Source organism: Camelus ferus, chromosome 16, assembly GCF_009834535.1.
Source record: "Camelus ferus isolate YT-003-E chromosome 16, BCGSAC_Cfer_1.0, whole genome shotgun sequence".
In the NCBI taxonomy this organism is placed as follows: domain Eukaryota; kingdom Metazoa; phylum Chordata; class Mammalia; order Artiodactyla; family Camelidae; genus Camelus; species Camelus ferus.
In genome coordinates this window covers 13,744,933-13,767,525 of record NC_045711.1, presented here as the reverse complement: position 1 = coordinate 13,767,525, position 22,593 = coordinate 13,744,933, and the positions used below count along the sequence as shown (strand labels likewise).

Sequence of the window (22,593 nt, the reverse complement as noted above, 5' to 3'; positions counted from 1 at the left end):
ATAGTTGATTTACAGTATTAGTTTCGGGTGTACAACATTAGTGATTCAATATTTCTATAGATTATATTTCACCTCAAGTTATTACAAAAGGACGGCTCTGTTTTCCTCTGCTGTACAGTACATCCTTGTTGCTTGTGAGGACCCCGCTTTTGATCTGAAAAATCTTATGAGGCGACAGCATCATCATCGATGTTTGTGATTTTTTTTTTTTCACAGTTCTCTGGAATTTTAACACATGCTATAGATTCGTGTAACCACCACCTCAACCCCGGTGGAGAGCAGTTCCATCACCCCGGGACCCTCCCTCGTGCCTCCCTTTCCGTTCACAGCCTCCCCCAACCTGCCCCTTCATCAACCATCCGCATAGTTTTGTCTTTTTTGAGAATGTTGAATAAATGGAATCATACAGGAGGTAACCTTTTGAGACTGGCTTTTTTTTTTTTTTAATGTCCTTATGTTGAATTATTTCGGCCATTAGATGACAACAGTATTGGGTTGTCTTTCTTCCTCCCTCGCTTCCTCCCTCCCTTCCACGTTGACCGCCCACTGTGGACCAAGTGCCTCTGGGGAAACACACTGTCACCCAGATTTGGGTGACGGGGCAATCAGCGTGTTAATGGAGGTACTGGGGATTGAATGCAGGACCTCATGCATGCTAAGCACGGCGCTCTACCACTGAGCTGTACCCTCCTCCCCCATGAGACTGGCTTCTTAACATCATATCTGTGAGATGGTTGCAGGTTGTGGCATACATCAACAGTGTGTTCCTTTGTGTCTGTCCTGAGTGATCTATTGCGTCGATGTACCACAGTTTGTTCCTTAGTCCCCGCTGAGATTGTTTGGGGTTATTACGGATAAAGCTGCTGTGAACATTTGTGTATACGACTTTGTGTGGACCTGTATATTCGTTTCTCTTGGGTGTATATCTAGGAGTGGGACTGCTGGGTCGTATGGTCGGTGTGTTTAGCTTTATAGAAGACCGCCAAACTGCTCTCCAGGGTGGCTGCACCATTTTGCATTCCCACCAGCAGTGGCTGAGATGGCCAGTTGCTCTGCATCCTGGCCAGCACCTGGTCCTGGTCAGTCTCTTACATTTTAGTCTTTCTGGATCATGTCTGATTTTTAAATGTGTAAATGAGTCTCAGAAAGGCTCAGAGTTGTCCGAGGCCCCTGGCCTCTTGGTGGCTCCGTGAATAACTAGAATCCAGACCTTCTGACTTGATGGCTGTGAGCATTCTGGGTGGTGGCTGTGCTGAGCAGGTTATTTCACATGCCAGACTAGAAACCGGTAGCTTCTGTGTGAGACTGGGGACTCTGAAATATCAGGGCACCTGTGGCAGGGTAAAGGCATGTATCTAGGGACTAAGGAAACAAGGAAAGTAGAAACAGGAAGTGAGGCAAGAGAAAAGGTGCATATCCTCGAATCACAGAGGTGGGAGGCACTAGGCTCCTTCACCCCCTCATCCCTCCTTATTTTTAAATCGAGGCTCAGAGAGGGGAAGCAGCTGGCCAAATGTCACACAGCTCACTGGTGCCTCTTGACCCTTTGCATGTGACCCACAGTTGGCAGAAGCCACCTTGATTTCCAGAAGCATCGTGGGAGTATCCCTGGGGCCACAGGCTGTGTCCCCTTGGTGCTTGAGGAGTAGAGCTTCTGCAGGTTGATACACCTGGTCAAGATCACCATACTCCCTTGGTGTCTTGGACTCAGGTCTGTTCTGGGTGGGAGCTGGCTTCAGGAAGGAGCTTGTGCCGGGGGCCGTGGCCACAGCTGAAACCAGAGCCAGTGACTTCATGGGGTGGAGGCTTATAGGGGACCAGGCCCTTCTCAGGGGTGGTCCCACCCACCCTCGCAGGGGAAACAGTGCAGCTGCCCTGGAAGGCGGTGGACATGCTTTCCCGATTGCAGAATACTTCTTTCATTTTGAATATCATTTGTTTGGTTGCCACAGCAACATCAAGTCTCTATTTTAATGCTAACCTGCGTGGCTGCAACTTTCTATATATAAATGCTGCTTTGCACAGTGAATTAGCTGATGCCACGGGGAAGCAGCGGATGTGGAGACGGTGGCAGAAAATGACCAGCGGGTCAGCTTTGCAAGAGGAGGGACTGCGGGGCTGAGGTGAGTGGGCCCCCGGGCGGTGCGGGTTATCTTCTGGCCAGGTGCTTGAAGCTCATTGGTGCAGGGAGAGAGCGAGGCAGCCACACTTGCCACACCTGTGGGAGCGGGGAAGCCCTCCTTGGATGGCCTCCTGCTGGGCTGGGGGCGGTGATACTTCTGTTTCCCCACGGATCTCCCCTCCTCATCCTTTCAGTGAGCCTGGGCCTCGGGGAACCAGAAGTTCTGGAGAGAAGAGCGAGCCACTGAGGCAGGGTGGTGTCAGGTGAGGTGAGGGCAGAGTAAATTTTCCTTGTTTCCTTTGACTTGGTTCCCCGGTCTGAATCTGTGCCTCCTCTGTTTTGCCTTTTCTCCTGTTGGGGCCAGATGACTCCACATGGTACAGAGAGAGTGCTCAGGAAAAGCCCAGAAGGGACCTTGGGAATCGGCAGGTTCAGCTCCCTCAGCTCTAAATGAAGGAGAAGCCCAGAGAGGTGCACACTCTGCCAGATGTCACACAGCCAGTCAGGGAGAGAGTGGGACGGGAACCAGGTGCCCAGAGATCTTCTGATGCAGGCATTCCTCTCATGGGGGTCAGGACGGCTGTGGGTGTACACACCAGACTTAGGGTGCTGCAGAGAGGGTGGTCCCCTCAGGGGTGCTCCTTTCTCATGTCACAAGTTGGGGGTCCTGTAAGGAACCCAGGATTATATAACAGGAGTTGAAGCCATTAAGGCTTCCAGAAAGAGCATGTAAGTTAGAGTCTGGAAAACTGGGATTCATGCAGATTCAGCCACTTCCTGTGGGACAACTGTGTCCGCCTTTCTGGAGGCTCCATTTCCCTCCCTAAACGCTGGAATCCCTTCCCAGCCCTGTTGTGGAAGGTCACTGTCACAGCCGGCGTGAACCTGCGGGGAGCCAGAGCGGTTTGGAAACCATGAGGCACCCTCGGGGCGCCGTCCGCCCGCTGCTGCCGGGAGAGGCTGCCCCCAGCAGCTGAGGGCTCCTCTGCAGATGGGGTTTTGCGGTGTGCCTTGAAGCGCAGTGCAATTTTATCTTTGTTTAGGAAGCCTCGTTCGGGTTTCCTCTTTAACAACAAACATTCTACAAATAACTTAAGTGCCCTGGATCCACAGACTTTCAAGGCTCCTTGTTCTTGAAAAGGGAATATTCGTACGATTAGAATCTAGGTGCCTGTGAGTGGTATTTAGTCTGTGGGGCTGCGAGATTCAGAATTGGGAGCACGCACTCACCTCTGCCTGGGTGAATAAGAAAAGTGGAATGAAGAAATCCCTTATGGGAATTTATAATGAAAAATAAGTGTAAGGGGGGAGATTCTTAAAAAGGGGGGATCAAGACCAGGTAAAGCAGTGTATTCTGAACACGCCGTGTCTGTAATCCATATTAACCAGCATGAAAACCAGAGTCGGAAAGCATCAGTGTGCATTGCACGTGGGAAAGCAAGTCCTGCTACGTGAAACTTGCTTCGTGTGGAGTGAAGTGTGCTTTTTCCTGTGGGTCAGACTTTTCAAAACAAAAGAATGGCAACTGCTGGTCTTGAGTGGTGACTCGACGAGCCTGAAGTCTCCTGTGGCTGGCTGGGGATTTCTTTTCCAAGGAAAAGCTGGAAGGAAAAAAGAAGGGTTCTCAGTAGGGGAGAGCCCCACGCAAACATCGTCTTGAGAAGCTGCTGGGGTGCAGCGTGCAGCCCAGACAGGGACCAGCAGACTGGTTGGGAAGCATGAGGTCAGGGGATTGGAGGCGGTAGCCCCCCTCCCGGGGCCTGAGGTCAGAGCTCCCCGTGGGCAGATTGAGAAGGATGCCTGTGATTCTTGTGGTGACTGCCAACTCACCCTGCACGCTCCCCAGCGGCCCCAGAGCCCGCGTTCCCCCGCCCTGGAGCCCTGCAGGTGTGGATCCTTCACTGCTCTCACGAGGGATGGACCCAGCTGTCCTCCCACCAGCACTGTGCTCCCAGGATGCTGGTTTTTGGCTGCTCAGTGCATGCAAAACGTGGGAATCTCCCTGCTCACTGTGGCACCTGTGTATCTGACCTTTACACACCGTGGACGTGCGTCTCGCCTCCCGAGGCTGCTGGGCCTGGCTCTCTTTCTCCTTGGTTCCTGCTCTGTGCACGGACCACCTTCTCTGCCTCCCTGCCCCACCAGTGGTGCGTGCCTGGCTCCTGAAGCTGTATCAGCTTCCTCCCTACCACCTCCCCTTCTGAACCTTCTCATCAGCTGTTGGGGGACCACTTTTCCATAGACAGAGTAGGACAGACTTTCCAGGGTCCCTTCTGGCCCCCACACCTTGTCCCATGCTTCCCTTCCAAGGAAGGTTGGACCCAGGCTGGGGTGCTCAGCTCTGGGTGGGATGGAGTTGGCCACAACTTTGCAGCCCTTGGGAAGTTTGCACTGATAACCCGGAAGCCGGCATGGAGCTCAGCTACCAGGAGACGCTGGTAGTAAGAGGTCTTAGCAAGAGGATGGTTAGTATGGGGTAAAAGTGCTAATTACACTCTTAGTCTAGGTGGATTGTGGTGTTCGGTTCTTTAAAACTAGGGCGCCCTCTCTTCAAATGACTGCTTGTGTGGATACCCAACAATTAAAACCGGGAGTTGCACACTGGTGGCTGATGGGAAAAATCAAGTGCAAAACTCTGGGGGCTTTTGGTGGTGGTTTTGTTTTCGTTTTTGCCTATGGTTTCATTTAAAATTTTTTGAGTTGGTTGCCAACATCTAAAAATCAGTAAATTTCACATTAAAAATTCAGATTTCCAGCTTCTCTTGCAAAAATGAGTAGCTTTGGCGATGCCGAGCCCACCGTCCTCTGTGGCTCTAATATGGTGAATGAGTTGTTTTTTTTTTTCCAGTTTGCCACAGTCCCCACCCATCTCTGCTGGTTGCCAGTCCTGAAAGCAGTAATGGATATTCATGTGATTTGTGATGTTTCTCTCATGAGTAGGGAAATGTGAAATAGCTCCTGTAGCCGTGTCTGTGAGAAGAGGGAAGGGGAGAGGACCACGGTTTTCAAGGTGTTAAGGAGGTTCTTTCTGAAAGTGAATCTCCTAAAGATTAATTTTTAAGGAATGGTGGTAGACTTAGACCAGGTGCCTTTTTTTTTTTTTCTTTTGGTTTTCTGGTTCTCGAAGTGTGATGCCTGAGCCAGCAGCAGCAGCAGCACTTGGGATCTTGTTAGAAATGCAGATTGTTGGGTGCATCCCGCACACACTGGTTCCGAAACATGGTGGTGGGTGGGGCCCAGCAGTCTGGGTCCTGCTGGCTCTTCGGATGCATCTGAAGGCTGAGAACCACTCCTCTGGGCCCAGAGCAAGGGCAGGGTCCCATTAGTGTCACTTTCCATCCTTTTAAGACCTGGGGGCGGGGGAGGAAAATGGGGATCCCGAGCCGAGGAGAAGGAGTTAAGGGTTTCACCCGACATCACTTCAGGCAGCGCCCTGTATGTGCTTCAAGGGCTGGAGGAATCCTTCCGACTTACAACGTCTCAGCAAATCCAGTCCCCTTTTCCCCAACCCACCCATCTGAGGGTCCCGTTGGGGCAGCAGTGGTGGAGGAGTCCTGGTGCTTTTGACTGTCCTGGAGAGATAGATGGTCACTGGGCTCTCTTCCCAGGGGAGTGTCAGTGTGTGACTCTAGCAAACGAGGCCAGGGAGTGAATCCCACTGAGAGGGACCAGGCTGGCTGCACAAGCTCAGCAAAGATAACCAGGCATTCTTGGGCTGGGAGTCCTTAGGGGGAAATAATATACCAGCTCTTTAAACACTTGGAGGTAAAGCCAATCACCTATGAACGTACCAGGTCTAATTCGGTAACTCAGACTGCTGTGGCCCTAGAGGGTCACTTGGCTTCTGTCCACTTGCTCTCTGGCTAAAGGCTTTAGTGACTTCACCAGTCATTTAAGTGAGCCAAGAGAGTACATTTTTCCCAAGTATATTTACTTGGAGGTTGAACCCCACTTCCTTAGTGGGCTAACAGTCCTACCCGGAGACTGAAAGAACTCCATTGATTCAGTATTTGTTGGGTGTATTTTCTGTGTCTGGGGACAGATTTGAGTCAGACACTGTTTGTGTTCTCAGGGAGCTCAGGTAAGCGGTGGGGTGAGGACCACTCATCATTGGCCCCTGAACAAGAGGGGCCATGAAGGTGGGGAGTGGACCATTCCAGGGGAAAGGGACGTGGGACTTGTGGAGTGGCTGCATCTCCCAGGAGACAGCAAGCAGTGAGGAGCCTGGCCCCTCAGACAGAGCAGGAGGGATCCCCGCCCCAGCTGGAGTGTTGAACCCAGGCTGAGCCTCGATATCCAGGGAAGAATCCGGGGATGGCCTGGGGTCAGGAGGAAATGCGTCAGCCTTGGAGACGGGACACCGGGCTCAAACCGGTCTCTGTGTCTGGTTACTTGTAAGACCTTGGATAAGACCTGGGTTTATTTGATTATAAAATGAAAATAAAATTCTCCCAGGATTCTTGTAAAGGTCAGATAAGCTACAATAGATACAAGTTACTCAACCACAACAGACAGCACTTCATCAAGGAAGAACCATAGGAAAGAACTAAGAGTGGATCAACTTCGGTGGGGAAAAAAAACCTGACCCTTTGTCCTTCTTACTATGCACCTGTCTCATTAGGAGCTTGAAATCAGGGTTGGGAGCATTCTATTGGGGTGTCCTTGCTGACGGCAATAGGTCAAATGAAGGCATAACACAGGCCGCTTTTTGAAGACTGGCCTTGCATTGGTTGACTCACAGCTCTTGTCTTTCTCCGTCTGGTTTGCTGGGGTCACCAGCTCCCCAGCAGCCCCGGTGGATATGGGTGTTCTTGGCTGCATGGGTTTTACTGGCTCCTTCTGACGGTCCCTGAAATCCCAGTCTTGCCTGCCAAGCGTGCCGACTCCATCTCACGTGCTGTTCCTCATTCTCCTTCGCTGGCGTGGTCTGTGTCAGGAAGGGCAGAAGGTGTTGCTCCGAGAGGTTAGCCTGCAGGTCGAGCAGCTGGAGTGACTCAGCGTTGGTGACCTCAGCTGATGGGTTTCCTAAAGGTCGCTCAGTGATCTAACAGGGCTGGGACGGTACGGGGCACAGCTAATACTGACGGAGTTTTCTTCCATTGTTGCGGCCCTCTTATTTAGTCTTGGCAAGAATCCTGTGCATTGGTGGTGGTATTTCCATTTTTACACATGGAAGAGAAAAAAAGACAGGTTCAAAGAGGTGACGTGACTTGCCTGAGGTTGTATGGCTGGCAAGGGGTGGAACCTGCACTTGAACTTCCTCTCCCCGGGCGGAAGGTTAGACGCTGGGTTTGGGGACAAGCGAAGGAACGTCTGTGGGTGACCGAGTGGTCTGTGGGGGTTGCATCTCCTGTTTCTCATCCCCACACCCCAGTGCATTGTGCATACCTTGTTTTGGGTCACAGAGTGGAGGCTGTGGTTCCTCGAATCCTCTGGAATCTTCCAGGCTCCCTTGTTGGAATGGAGCTTTGCATTTCAATGAGTGGAAAAAAAATAAGCAGAAGAGGATTTGCCAAAAGGGAAAATCAAGTGAGTTTATGACTCCTCTTTGTGTGCACAGATGTTTCCTCCCTGGGTCACCCCCCTTCACGGAGGCCTACTGGCCACAAACAGATAGGAAGTGACTCGCGGTCGAGCAGAGAGCCAAGCTCATTGGCAAAGGTCGCCTTGCACAGAGCTGTGTGGGGGTCAGCCTGGGGAGGGGTCTTCAGTGGGGTTTGGCTTCTGCCATGCCACCTGGCCAGAGCTAGTCCTCCATCCATGACGACAATACCAGCACCAGGGTGTAGAGTGGCCGGAGAGCAAGGGGGAGACTCCGTCCCTGGACTGGGAGACACGGCATCCAATCCCCGTCTGTCTCTGAGCCTCAGTTTCCCCTCCTGTAAAATGGCACCGTGGGCTCAGATGATCTTTAAGGCCCCTTCCATCTCTGATTTTTGTGTCAGCCCTGCATTGCTTGAGAAAGTTCTTTACTGTTGTTCATTTTGTCTTAAGTCAATTCGTCTTACAAATAAAGCCCTCCCTCCCTGCAGGTCTCCCTGCCATTCAAAAGCTAATACAGTGAACCCTAAACTAATGAACAGTGTTCATTTTAGGGGCTGGCAAGTGAGATGGGATATGTCAAGGGGGACTTTACTACCAAATATTATCTAAATATTTTAAATAAGTCTATATTTGTGCATTAGCTCATAATGGAGTAAGTTAAAGATTTTAAAAATGCACTAAAATTCATGTGCTCACTATGGAAAACTTGGAAAATACAGAAAAGCAGAAATAAGAAAAAATATCATTCTTTTCCTTGTTTTTTTGGTGTATATATTTGTCTACATGATTGGGATCATATGGTATGTTTAAAGCTGTATATATTCATTTGGAAGAAGGGCAGTGTTTTCCTGCTTATAAAAAAAAATTTGGTAAATACATTTTTAAAATAAAGAAAAAAATTTTTTTTAATTTTCAAAATTAAAAAAGTTACTAAAAAATTTAAATATGGTAAAATAAATACACTTACAACAGACAGCGGAATCCCACAATACGAAAATAACCTCTGCTAACATTTTTGTGTGTTTCCTTCGTGCTTCGCTTGGGGTGGGGAGAGCATTATTTTTCTGTGGTTGAGGTCATGCAGCAGATTCTGATGTCTAAAATAGGAACCACTCTTAGAGAGATGATGATATAAAAGAGGGTTTTGATGGCAGAAAGCATTGGACACTGGGTGGTTTATTAGTCTTTCCTGTTTTAAGGGGGTAGGGGGGAGACTTGGTTCATTCAATATGAGTTTTAAATATGCAGAAAGTCACCACTCAGGTTCTCTGGCAAAGAAAGCGGCCTCGATGGTGCTCTGCATAGTGAAGCGTTGCTTGGGTGGAGGAGGGAGACAGAGGCTCCTTGTTTGGTGAGTCGCGCAGCACAGCGTCCACAAAGCTTCAATAGTTCCCCCATTGTCGGCAGGAGCTTGGACAGAAAAGGTGGCATCAGCTACAGATGGCTCCCCACACATGGCCAGAGGCTTCATCTGTACTGGCCTTGAAGGATGTTTCAGGAGAAACATGTTATCCTGGTTCTGGAATGGAGGGAAGCAGCAGAGGGGGACCAAGGGAAACACTCAGATACCAACCTCATCCCTGATCTGGAGAATCCACCAGACAGCACAATTGGCTGGATTCCTGAGTTGGGAGAGTTCACTAAGTGAGGGGTCTCAGATGCATTGATAATGATCACTTCCCTGGTGGCATCTTCCTAATTTCAGTTGATCTCTCAGTGCCTGGAGAGTAAGTGGGTGGTGTCTTCACCTGCATACCTTCAAGAAACCGTCTCGCTCGCTCGCTTGCTTGCTTTCTTGCTTGCTTGAAGTACAGTCAATTACAATGCATCAACTTCTGGGGTACAGCACAATGCTGTTTCTTTCATATCCAATGTTAATACAGCTTGGCTGGATATGTACCCATCGATGTCAAACTTTTTGGACAGAAACTCCTATTTGCAGCTCAGCCTGTTCCATCATTCAACAAATGTTGATTGAACAAAACAACGACCATGCCCATGAAGCTTTGACCTCAGTGGGACTTGTCTTTGAGCAGTTTGTAGCATTTTCAGATGCGCAATGCCAGGCCCCGATGAGCTGTGAGGAAAACAGAGTCCCTGCCTCACGGAGCTTTTATTCTAGTGGGAAGTGTTCTCCAGCTGTTAGTAGGAGCAGAGGAGAAGTCTGGGGAAGAACTAATTTCCTAGATACCTTCCCTCTTTGCCTGTTGGTGTGCATGAATTTTTAAATCATCTTTTTATTATTTTTGCCATTGATTACTCATTTTAACATACTTGTTCTGGTCTTTTCTAATGTGTTCCTTCTTAAGCCCACACTAATTCATTATTTCCTTGCTTTTTTTCACTTTGCAATTTTGGGAGATCCTTTTAAGTTTACCCTGCACTTTACTGATGTAACTTTTAATATTTTTATTTATCCACAACTGCTACTGTGGATTTAAATGAGCAGTTTTCGTATAATCCTTACCTCATCTGGTTTCTTCTTTATGTCATCCATTCTACTTTACCTGGTTTTTTTCCATTATGATTTTTCTGTTCCTCTTTCAAAGAGGTAACAGCTTCTTGACTCTAGCAGTTTCCTGACACTTTGACTTACATTCTGCGTTTCTTTCTGAGATGTGCTCTTCCTTTGAGCCTTCTGGGTGGCATTTCCTCACTCTTTTCCCATGTGTTTCCTCCCTTTCTTTACTCATTCTTAACAAAGCAGGATCTGTGTAGACTCTGCATTATATCAGCAGAGTACAGATATCTGTCACTGGCTGTGGTACTCTGTGCACTTGGAAGAAGGTTGAATTCCCTTCCAAGTTGCATACTTGCAGGTTCAACCATGCACACATCTCCCAGTCCAGTTCTTGTGTTCAAATTGGCTGTCACCTGGCACACTGCTCCTCGGCTGCCTGGCTCTCTGATGTTCTGAACGGGTGGAGTGCGTGAGAAATCACAGTTCCCCTGGTCCCATCCCCATGTACTGCGGCCAGGGCATTCTTCCGACTTGACCTGTGTGATTCATCCCGCTCTGAATGGTTAATACCCCTTCCCAGCCCCTGCACCCACCTGCGCTGCCTGCTTGCTTGTTTCCTGGGAATTGTTGTACAGAAACAGGTGATGGGGACGGAGAAGCAGATCTCGGGCTGCTTCTGAGCCACAGGAGCTGGCTGTTCGGGGCTCAGGTGGGTGCAGGTCATGCACCTCACATCAGGGGCTGGGAATGGTGAAGACGCCAGGTGCATCTCCAGTTAGAGACAGCAGCGAGGGGGTGGGGGCTGTTTCCCCTTTCACAATTAGTCTCCATTTTATAAGACTTTCTCCATTTGCTCCACTGGCCTTAATGGTTCTGGAGGGTTTTTCCACCAGATTCTGATTGTCCACAATTTTTAGTTTTTTTGAAGCTTGGGTGAGTTTTAGCTTTTGGTTTTTTTTCCTCTTATTGCTACTTTAATCAGAAGTTGATAGTGGTGTCCACAGGGCTCCTGCCCGGTGTCCCTTTCCATGGGAAGTCCTCTGCATCCCTTTACTGTGCTCTTGGTCCTCCCCGTGGTGACTCAGGCTCGCACTGGGGACCTCGTTTCTATAGTTGTGGGTATGTGGTCAGTAAAGAATTCAAGTTTGGTTTTCTGGGATTCAAAAAAGAACCTCTTAAGCCATTTGGTGGATGCGGCACGATCATTTTGCACGTGGCCTGAAGCTGTGTTTCTCAAAGTGGGCTGGGTCTACAACTAAAGCTAGGCGAGATGATCTTAGATCACATTGAGATAACAGTTTTTAAGTTACATTTATTTTAGTGTGTAATAGAAAAAAAAAAAAAAAACCAACCAAATGAATCCATGATTTCACAGATATGTATTGCTGAGGGCCAGTCTAAGTTCAGGTTCCCTGTAAGTCAGTTAAAAAAGTCATGTAAAGCATCGTGCAGCCGAGGCATAATTATGGGAAAATCTTGACAGTGGAATGTGGGTGACGGAGGTCTGGGAGATGCTGAGCTGAGGAAACCTCCTGGGTCTAGAACGGGGCCTGTTAGGAGGCCTTTGAAACTGGGTGCCATTTCTGATATGTCCACTTGATCTTGGGAATCTGTTACGGTGTGGGACACATACAAACCTTTTAAGGGGCCTTGGACGCAACCGTGTTGGGTTCAAGAAAATGACTTCCAGTCACTTTACGGAAGCCATCGACTGGCCCCGTGGGCTGGGCCAGCCCCTACCTTCATACAGCCCTGCCCTCTTTCTTGCTCTCTTCTGCGTGGGCATCTATATGAATATCTTACCTGCCTTCACTGTTTGTCCTCAACGCTCCCCAGCTCCTTGTGTGCCTGTATGCAGATTTCCACGCCCACCTTACTTCCAAATTTCTCCTTTGGAGATGAGCAGGGGTAACCGCCTCTCAGTGGTCAGTAAGCGTTTTCTTCGTTATCTCACGTGGACACTTGTTTTTTTTTTTTTTTAACACCTTTATTTTGGTGTGATTCCTGTACAGTAAACTACACATATTTCAGATGTACTATTTGATGAATTTTGATAGATGTCTACACCAATGAAACCACCACCACAATGAAGATAGCTGACATTTCCATCACTCCTCAAGAGGTGCAATTTTCAAATTCCCAGTTTATCCCTTCCCACCCCATCACATGGACATTTAACTACGAATTTCTTAAGAGCCCTTCCTTGTTTGCTTCCTGTGACTCTGATTCTCAAACCTCATATCCATTCTCTCCCTATCATGTAGCCCCTGAGTGTGAGGCACTGGGCTGGGTTGGAGGGGAAGAGGATTAAAACCTGGTTTTTTGCCTTTAAGAGTTCTGAGAGGGGCGCAGGGGTGGGATGGACTGGGCTGTTGCATCGGGGAGAATTCATTCTCCTGCTACTTGAATGCCAGCCCCCCCATCCCCACCAAGGTTCTGCTGTGCACCCTTTCTGCCTGAATTCAGAGTCAGCCTGTAGGATTTCACCGCCATCTCCGGTCAGATGCTCCAGTTCACGTGCCAAGGGCCAGACTCGTCCAGGGATCACTTTGAACTTGGATATGTAGACAACAACCTCCACCATGTGCCCTGGGATGGCTCCCACTGCGGCTGGATCTCTGGGTGACCAGTTCTCTCGTTCCCTTTAGCGCCGGCTTTTACTTTCTCCCATTCCCCTTATGTCTCATCAGTTACCAGGGCTTATTCTCCTTCTTACTTCCTGTCCCTCTGCTCAGTCAAGCCCTTCCTTTCCATCCCCACTGTCGGGCAAATTCCGTACCTTCTGAGGAGCCTCTCCTGCCCGTCCCAGCTGAAAGGGCTCTGCCTTCCTCTGGGTTCTGAAAGCTCTCATTGTCCATCGGCTTATCAGTTGGCGCTCATTACTGACAGACTCCCATGTACGGTTATTCCTTGTTTTCACTTGTGTTTCTGCCTTATCTTCCAAGCTTTAGAAGTCAGGTCCTGTACAGGATGCTTGCCTGCATGGTCCACAGCATTCAGAAAGGGGTCGTTAGTCACTGTTAGTTGCTTGATGGACCACGTAGCCAAGGGGCTGCCCATCAGGGAGGGGGTGGGCGTGTCTTTGAGACCCTGTACCCTGGAGACTGCACGGGCTGGTGAATGATTTCCCTCCAGGACTATGAAGCATTTAGAAAAAGTGAGTCATTGCCATTCCCAGATATTCTTTCTTATTGTCATTATCGGACAACACGATTTGTCCAGCGCAGGACGAGGTCCCTGAGACTAAATGCACAGTGGAGCTCGGTGAGCCCTGCTGCCCATGGTCCCTCTCGTTTTCTGGCTGCCTTTCTCGTTGGGAGCTGGGTAGCTTCCCTCTGGGTGCCTGTTTCTGGGTCACACTGGCCAGGTTCTCTTGATCTAAACTATGTCTGTGGGTCCCAGACTTTTGTTTTCAATTGAGGTAAAATATACCTAACATGAAATCTACCATTTTAACTATTTTCAAGGGTACGGTTCAGTGGCATTAGGTATTTTCACATTGTGGTACAACCATCGCCACTGTCCATCTAAGGAACTTATCCACTTTGTAAAACTGAAATTCTGTCCCTTATTAATCTGTAACTCCCCCTCCCCCTCCCCCCAGGCCCTGGCAGCCACCATTCTACTTCCTGCCCCTGTGAATTTGACCACTATAGGAACCACACAGAAGTGGAATCGTGTAGTATTTGCCCTTTTGTGGCTGGCTTATTTCCCATAGCACAGTGTTTTCCAGGTTCATCCATGATGTTGCATGTGTCAGATTCCTGTTTAACGCTGAACAGTATCCCAGTATGGATGGACCACATTTTGTTTATCCATCCATCCATCAGTGGCCACTTGGGTTGTTTCCACCTTTGGCTATTGTGAATAAGGTGGGAGGTGTGATCTCATTGCGGTTTGCATTTCCCAAATGACTAGGGATGTGAGTATCTTTTTATGTGCTTTTGGCCATTTGTATATCTTCTCTAGAGAAATGCCCTTCACCTCTTTTAAAATTGGGTGGTTTGTGTTTGCTGTTGAGGCTAAACTTTTTTGTGTCCAGGGAAACTGCAGGGCAAGTCCTACTCCACCAGCCCCTGCTGATAGTAACAGCCGCCGTAATGACTTGCGTGACCCTCGCGCTGCGTGAAGTATTTACGTGGAGTTCTTTCTCCCCGTTAATCCTCACAGCAGCCATCTGGGGAAGATTCTGCGGTCATCTCTATTTTACACGGGAAGAAACTGAAGCTTAGAGGGTGTGACCCTGGTCTGACTCTGTCCCCCGAGGATAGCATTGCTGTCCTCGCCCCCACCCAAGGAGCTGGCATTGAAACCTCTTCATAGTGGACACTTCATCCATGTGTTTGAGAAAAGAAGTGATAGTTTATAGGAAATCACCCAGGCCTCGGGACCTCGGTTCCTCCAGAAAACCGTATTTACTTCAATAGAATCAGTTCCTAAAATCCCAGAGGTTTGCATCTGAAAGCAAACCCAGAAGTGCATGGCATTTTAAAAAATTAATTTTTCACTAAGTAATCATTTTTTTATTGGAGGTACCGGGGATTGAACCCAGGACTTCGGGCATGTGAAGCGTGGGCTCTTCCACTGAGCTATAACCTGCCCCTAGAAGTGCATGACATTTGAAGTGCTAAACCTTCAGCTACTCCAAAAAGCTTTCTGAGCAGTGTGATATATTCACCAAGGATCCAAGTCCCTGCTGAAACTCATTTCGTTGGTGGAGGCGATGTTGCTCCCACAATCCTTTCTTCACTTGAAACTTAACAGCTCTGTGACCCATGAGCTGTTTTCATCTGAGATGCCCAACATGGCCTCCGCTTTCACCTGCTGTCTGTCCTGGTTTGGAGGTGACGAGGGTGAGTGAAGGCAGGGGACCCTCACCTTGCCCCTCTGGGAGCCGCGGCTTTCCCAGCCCTGGACGGGTCTGACACACTGGTTCTTTGGGGGAGCCTTTTCCATCCTTTTTCTGTTGGCTTTTATCTGGCCTTGGGTTCACGCAGCTGGGGCTGGAGCTGGGGCCAGAGCCGTGACTTCAGGTTGGGAAGAAGTTGGCGGAACATTCCCCAGCAGGGCTTGGGCAGACCCAGGGAGTCCCGCCTAAAATACAGAGGACAAAGGCGCTCTTGTCCACCGGCCTGGGGGTGGGAGGCATCTGGTCAGTGACACAGGCTTGGCCATTGTATGTCGTGACCTCAGCCAACTTTTTTTTAGCTGAGAAAGGGGAAAAAGGGAGAGTGCAAAAAAAGAGAAAAGAAAGAAAGAAAGAAAGCAGGCCTCCAGATCCTTTGCATCTGGAAAGTCCAGAATGTGTTGCTGATTTCCCCACAAGAGGAGCAGATTTGGAAGGAAATGCGCAATGTGGTGGGTTCTTTGTGAAAGAACAGCAGTGAGAAAAGCCGCAGGAACATCCTCCCGGGTGCCTGGCGCCCTGACCCTGGGGGAGCTGCTCGCCTGGGCCTCATTTCCCGAAGAGGGGGCCATGCAGAGGAAGCTGGCAGGGGCCTGGCCCTCAGCCCGGCGACTTCAGACAGGACCCACGACTCTCTGAGTGCACAGCCCCCGAAGATGAGCTCTTCCCCAATGATGGTAAGACCCGATCCTGCTCGCCTGCTGATGTGTGTTCAGCTGGCTTTTCTCCGCATGATCCTGGAATGACGTTGACATTTTAAAGAGGCCGTTCTCAGAACTCCCCCGAGATGTGGGCTCCCAGCTGCTGAGCTTACAAGGTCTGGTGTGTTGGGGGCGCCTTTCGCAGGCCCAAGGCAAGTGGAGGGAGGGGAAGAGAAGATGCGGTTGCTGTTTGAGAAAGCAGGAAGAGAGGGGGAGATGATTGAAAGGGGGCGTTTGTTGAGAGGAGGGGAGTCTTGGCTCCCCCTTGGTTACCTGGGGAAGCAGTTTAGTTCATTGTGACTGAGAAGCAGGGTAGAGATGTGCATTTTTCTATCATGGGGATCAGAGATCTTGCCTCTCCCACTTAATTCCTCCCAAATCCAAGGCCTGGTTTCTACCCACCCACCTACCCTCTACTCCATGGCCCAGTTCCAGCAGGGGCACTGCAGGGTGAAAAGCCCATTAGGGGACACAGCTCCCTAGAAGATCTGTCCAGTTAATCTGGTATCTGCACTGTGCTTCCAGGCTCGACTGGAGGCTTCTGTCCAGTTTGGTGGTGGCAGCAGTGGCCTCCATAAAGATGATGGATGCTTTCCTGAGATGCAGGAGGAGAACAGCCTTATTTCGCTAACCCTTCTGCCTCTAAAAGTTAGACTCCCCACGTTGGAAAGAGAAAATCTCTTATCAGCCAAGACTTTAGCAGCCACTGTCTTGAGGTTCTGGACAGCTGAGGGAAGTCCACTTTCGATAGAAAGGCTCGTCTGTCTCTGCACAGAAGCTTCTTCCAGGACGTTCTGTCCCACTGGCTGGGTCAAAATCAGCATCTCTGGTTTCGGCATGAATTGCAATAGACGCCTGAACTTGTACCAGGAGGAGAAAGAGTGCTCATTATCCTGGAGCATCTTGACCTAGGAAAGTTCACAGCAGGGCTTCTCAAAGCTCAAAGTGCATCTGAATTGCCCAGGGACCTTGAAAATTGTAGAGCCTGGCTCTAGGGTGGGGCGAGAGCTTGCCTGTTTTTTTGTTTTTGGTTTTTTGTTTTTTTTTTTTTGACGGGGGAGGTAGTTAGGTTTATTTATTTATTTTTTAGCAGAGGTGCTGGGGATTAAACCCAGGACCTTGCACATGCTAAGCACTCACTACATTTCTAATCAGCTCACAGAGGATGCCTGGGCTCCTGGTGCAGGGACCACACTTGGAGAAGGATTCTGGTAAAGAACTGAGACCAATCCATCAAGTTCTGACAGTTACAGCTGCCCAGGACCTGGCTGCAGAGCCCTGGGGGTTCTGGTGTTTCTGGCCTTGGCTGAGGATGGTGGCCAGGAGGTTTATGGGGAAGAAGGGATTAGCAAGAAGATGAACACTGAGGGGCATTCAGGGAGTGGGGAGGAGCCCAGAAAAGCTCTTGGCAGAGACCGAGGTGTGTGGGGTGCGGGCCGTTGGCGGGTTGTGCCCAGGCTGCAGGAGTGGTGTGAGGGGTGAGCAGAGGTGCTGTCTGCCCACGAGCCTGGAACAGTTCCACTGGAGGCTGCCTTCCATGCTAGGCAAATTCTAACTTTGGACACAGGGACACCCAAGATGCTGGGATGGACGTCTGGTTCTAGGCTAAATAGAGCACAACCCTGGGTGGCTCTGGGAGTGACAGGAAAGGGGATGGACACAGGCCATCAGGATAGAAGAACTCACCAGAACTCACCCTGGTGAGAGGCAGAAGCCCAGGTGTTTGGGGCCTGGGATGCGTTCCAGGACAGTCAGATGCCTCTAAATCCTGTGTCTACACTTGAATGTGACTTTTTTCCTACTCCAACAATTGCACGTCTTCAAAAATGATAGACTGACATCCAGAAACATCGACTATTAGGCTATATATTTAAAACAAACAAACAAAAAACCCCAGCCCTGGAGACCATCTGGTCCAACTTCCCTATTCTTGAGATGAGGAAATTCCATACCAGCGGAGATGAAGTGGCTTGCTCAAGATCTCGCAGCAAGACAGCGGCCGCTCCGGGCCTGGGCACTGCCGCCTCCCTGTTCACATCCTGTGTTCTTTGCCCTGTGCCCCAGAGCCGGGGGTACATCCCCCATAGTCATGTCCTCGGCTGTCCCATTCATCTAGTTTCCAGGAGCAGAGGCTCTGAAAATGACTTGGGTTGGTCAGAAGTGTGCCCCTTCTGATTCATAGAAACGGTTCCAGCCCCTCTGAGCCATTATCTCCCTCCGGTGCTCAGGGTTCAGAGCCAATTAGGACTCGCTGAGAACCAGCTTGCAGAGTCAGAGGCCTTTGATTGGAATCACTGGGAGCACGGGCCGTTGGGGCTGCAGCGTAACCAGACTGCGTCTCGGCAGTGAGAAGACTGGCTGCCCTGCGTTTCTTTTGGTGCCCGTGGGCTTGCAAGTAGCATCCGCCAAGCTGGACCAGCTGGATGGTGGCCACGGGCCAGCTGTCAGAGACTCCCAGCTTTGTGCCCTAATGAGCTCCAGTCCACCTTCCTTTAAAACGGCACCAACCCCCCCCCCCAGAGCATCTGTGGGCATCAGCTGTGTCACCTGTCGTTGAAGTTTCTTTCTGGCAAGCAGGCTGGTTTGCATGAGGTGCCAAGCCTCTGAGTGCCGGGGCTAGCAACCTTCAACTCCCTCCCTCACTTCTGAACTTCCTAGGTCAATTTTGAACAGGACAGAATGCTTGGGAAATTTGGTTATGGGGTTTTCTTCAGAGTCAGAAGAACTTGAGAGTACCAGAAAGAGTGGCATAAGGCATCTTGGGGTTTTGCACCTTAATACTAAAGAAAGGCTGTATTTCTTTTTCTCTTCCCGCCTGTCCCCCCAACCCTGTCCCAGTACCAAGTGCTGGCATAGCTCTCTTGTTCCCAGGCTTTTTCCTCTGCGAAGGGAAGCTGGACCTGGAATCATCTAGAGGGGGCTTCACCCTGGCAGGAGCTCCCTAGGAAGAGTGTTGCTGCTGTATGAGCCTCAAAGTGTCCTTCAAAAGCATTTCCCAGGGCAGGCGAATTGACATCAGTGTAGATAGAAACTAGTATAGAAAATCTCAGGTGCATTTTGAGATCCTTTAGAACTATGGGAAGTGCTAAACTCTGGCCCATCTCCTTCCTCTGACAAATAGGGACATCTCAGCCTTAAAGCGGCCAGAATAGTGACCTGTGGCAGAGGAGGAGAATTACATGTTCAGCCTCCACGTAGAGGTTTGGGGTATAATGCCCATAACTTAGTATCCTGGTTTGGGCATAAATTTCATGATTTCCAATTTCTGTTAATTGTTTCACATTAGTGGCATCTTTCCCCCTACCAATTCTGAGTCTGGAGTGAATGAAGCAGGATCTCCAGACCAAAAGAGTTTCAGACCTCTTCCTCTTTGGAGCCCAAAAGAGTTTGGGGGACTTGCACAGGAAAAGAAAAATAAAAGGTAATGTTTCATGGACATTTATGTTCCTTGCCAGGACGTCTCTGTCTTCGCTTTTGCTTATGTGGCCGCTGCTTTTGCAAGTTGGCGCTGGGCATTTAAATCCCTTGAAATTTCCCTTACGGTAGTTTTAGGCTCTGTTACGAAAGATGTTCCTCAGGGTGCAGAACCCCAGTGTTTGAGGGCTGGCAGTCCCTGGTGTTACAGGTGAGAACACAGAGGTCCAGAGAGGCAAAGGGGACTGTAAATTACAGACAGCGTGTTGCCCGGGAAACACAGTCTCGTTATGCCCAGACCCCCCGTACTTGCTGCAGATGCTTGTGAAAGTCCCGATGTGGAGGTAGGATGTCAGAACAGCCCCTGCTATTTTTATCTGCCAGGGGAGGGGTAGGAGGAAGGGAGCCAGCCTTCTCAGCAGCCCATCAGGAAGCTGGGTTTGAATAAAATGTCTCTGTTAATCACAAGCCGGTGAGCAGAATCACTTGGATTTTTCCTGCTCAGAAGCCAGTTGCTGGAACAAGCTGCCGGGAGCACACTGCCTTTCCCTTTCAAAGTCAGGCAGACCTGAGAAACGGGACAAAACCTGGGGTCTTTCTCTGGGGTTCCCCAAGCCCCTCTAGACTCCAAGGTGGGGAGGCAGCTGCGGCTTCCCATCTTATTCCTGGAGCCGTTCTCATATTCCAGGACAGCTGTGGGAATCCCCTTCCCCACGTGGCCCTCACCACGGCCAGGAGGCCTCTGGGCACCTGCTCCAAACCTCGTAAGCAGCACGAGTGACTGTGCTGTTCAATGGCACAAATCATGCTGTTCGGGTCAAGGTGGAGATTCTCCCCAGAGATGCTGAAGAGCGTGTTATCTCTCAGATCCCTGTCATGACGGACGGTGTCACCAGGAAAAGCACCAGCCGTCCAGAGTTCCTCATCTTTTGCATTGTCTCCTCTCGAACCTGTTAATTGGCTCTTCTATCTTAAATCTGTCTGCCAGGTACAACAAGAATAAAAGTCTCTTCCCTCCAGGGTCGGTGAAATGGGGCTCATGCAGGAAGGTACCCAGGGCCCACGGGGAAGCCACTTCCTACACGATCGATTCCTTCCCGCCCCTCTGCTGCTTGGCCCCCCTGCTGCTTGGCCCCCAGACACTTCACGGCCATGGCATAGCTTCCGAACCAGGAGGGTTCATTCATTCCAGCTCATTCTTGTAATTCACGGTATTGTTTACAAAACTTTTCCATCCATCTTGCCCCGGTGGAGACCCCCATGGTTTCCAGTTTAGCAAGTTTTCCTGCGAGGGTTGACTTCCTGTCTCCTTGCATGGACTACATTGTAATTGTGTTAATCAAAATTCCTGGTTAACCAGATCATCCTCTTCCTTTTTGGGGTCAGAAAATACAGAGTTTATTGTTCTGTGTTCTCTGCCTATTGAGTCCTGAGAAACAGGCCCAGTGAGTTGATTGGCCCCCAGGGAGGCACTGGGGGCTTGCAGATGGAGATGCAGAGTGGCTTGGACTGTCTTCCAGGAGCGAGACATGTTTGCAATGCTCAAAGCGGTTCAGCCTGCAGGCCCAGGGCTGGCAGCTTGGTGGATGCGGGCACCCCCAGGGCACTGACGTCCACCTCTCGTAGTGGGCACCAGCGGCAGCCACAGGGCGAGGCTTCCTCTAGCAGCTTTGTGGATGGAGGACAGTGACAGAGTCGCGTGGGGGATTGCAGAAGGTAGCTGATGCAGGCAAGGAAGAGCAAGGCAGATGCTCGTGGGGAATGGAGCTGGGGAGTCCAAGTGAGCCCCCGTCTGGGCACTTGTAGGTGTCATCCTGGGAGGCTTTTCAGCAGCGGATACAACATCTGGCATAAGCAAGGGGAAGTGGGGTGGGGGGAGGGGGGTCCAAGCCAGAGGGATGTGGATTATTGCTGTGAATGTGAGCCCATCCACCCATCCACTCTGGGCAGCGAGGCCTGAGGATGCCTGGGTACCGGGTTTAGAAGAGTTCTGGGACATTTGCATTTAAGTGCGGAGAGCCTGGTTTGGATATTTCCTTTCAAATGGACTCCAAGAGGCAGCCCTGCCAACCAGGTGATTTATAGATAGGGGGGTGTGAGGATCCCCATGGAAGGTTCTGGCAAAACCTCTAAGTCAGTCTTGCTTGCTGAGGAATCCTGCATGCAGAGAAGTGGAAGGGAGAATGGTGTCCCCATGGCTCTGTGGCTTCTTGCTGGGAAAGGCTGGAGGTGAGCCTTATGGTTAAATCCCCTTTCACCAGGCGTCTAAGCAGAGTGGATGAAGGGATGCAGAACAGCTCAGACTCGGGCCGGGCAGTGGTTAGAGTTTTCTCTGAGCGCTGAGAACTTCCAAAGGCAAACAGAGGGTGCAACTGAGTCTTCTGGAAGCCCTGGGCCCCTAGGAGCTTTCCCTCATCCAGCAAAACGCTTCGGTCCCAACCTGTCCAACTTTATGGACTCCAGGGCTCAGGATTCCCTGTGGAGGAAGGTCTTTGGTCTCCAAGAACTGTGTTCCCTCTGGCTGCAAACGTGTCCTCCTCTGGGGAAGAGAGGAGAGCAGATACCAGAAGCCAGAGGAGGGGAGCCACCAGCAGGTACCTGATAGGCTCGGCACGGGTGGGGAGAGGAGGAAAGGGAGAGCGGGACCTGCTTCCTTCCTCTTGGTGTCCTCACTTTGCCCTCCCACCCCGTGACCTTTTCTAGTATTACCTGGAACTCGTGATACAGGTTACTATTTCATTTTTTATGCTATATATTGAGAATAGTGACACATACACATGTTCTGTAACTAGGTTTGTGATGATGACGTACACATTTTTTTTTTAAAGCTTTTGGTATTCAGCCCTGGCCCTTTTGAACTGGAGGTCTTCCTTCTTCACCTGTGATGATTTTAATCTTTCAGGCAGGTGGAGTGCATCTCCTAACCACACGAGTGGTAAATATCCTGAACCCTTGTCTGTAACGCAAGGTATTTCCATCGCTTTCACTCGTGAAAGACATGGGGGCCACAGAGGAAGGGGTCGGCGTGTTACTGCGTTAACAATCCAGACGGGGCTGTCTTTGGGACTGTGGTCACGGAGGAGCCTGAGGCTTATTTCTGCTGCTTTATTGGAGGCAGGTGCCCTCCTCCCACTTAAACAGTTGTAGGACTTCAGCCTCATCTTTGCTGTGTAAACGTATTGTTAGAAGGGCTTTGCTTGTTGGGCTTTGAAAACCCGTTTTGCCTGGAGCCGCACAGGACCTTCCACGCGCCGCGTGCGCGTCTTCTCTGAGCTGAGGGAAGTTTTCTTTTCCCCCATTAACCTTCCTTTATAGTTTCTTTTCTGTCACAGCTTTTGTTCTGTTCACTTCTTCAGGAACGCACAACATCCATATCTTCTGTCGCTTCTGTTTTCATGTTTTCCCATTTCCTTTGCATTCTGGGGAAAAAAGTTCGTAAGTTTGT

At 50.0% G+C, this 22,593-nt stretch overlaps 1 protein-coding gene across 10 annotated transcripts in view; it reads left to right on the top strand.

Moving 5' to 3' along the window:
* GAS7 (growth arrest specific 7) overlaps positions 1-22,593 on the top strand; it is a 187,819-nt gene that overhangs the window by 87,971 nt on the left and 77,255 nt on the right. For 2 of the 10 annotated variants that reach the window (XM_032498804.1, XM_032498799.1), the window contains exon 1: positions 1,975-2,123. The exons of 6 other annotated variants lie outside the window; for them this stretch is intronic. Coding sequence is in view for 1 of the 4 variants with exons in the window: in XM_032498798.1 (XP_032354689.1) it covers positions 15,690-15,710 (21 nt within the window). In the remaining 3 variants the exon portion in view is untranslated. Of the gene's footprint in view, positions 1-1,974; positions 2,124-15,267; positions 15,711-22,593 lie in introns of those variants that run through there. 2 more of the 10 variants (XM_032498798.1, XM_032498803.1) reach the window with 2 other exon arrangements.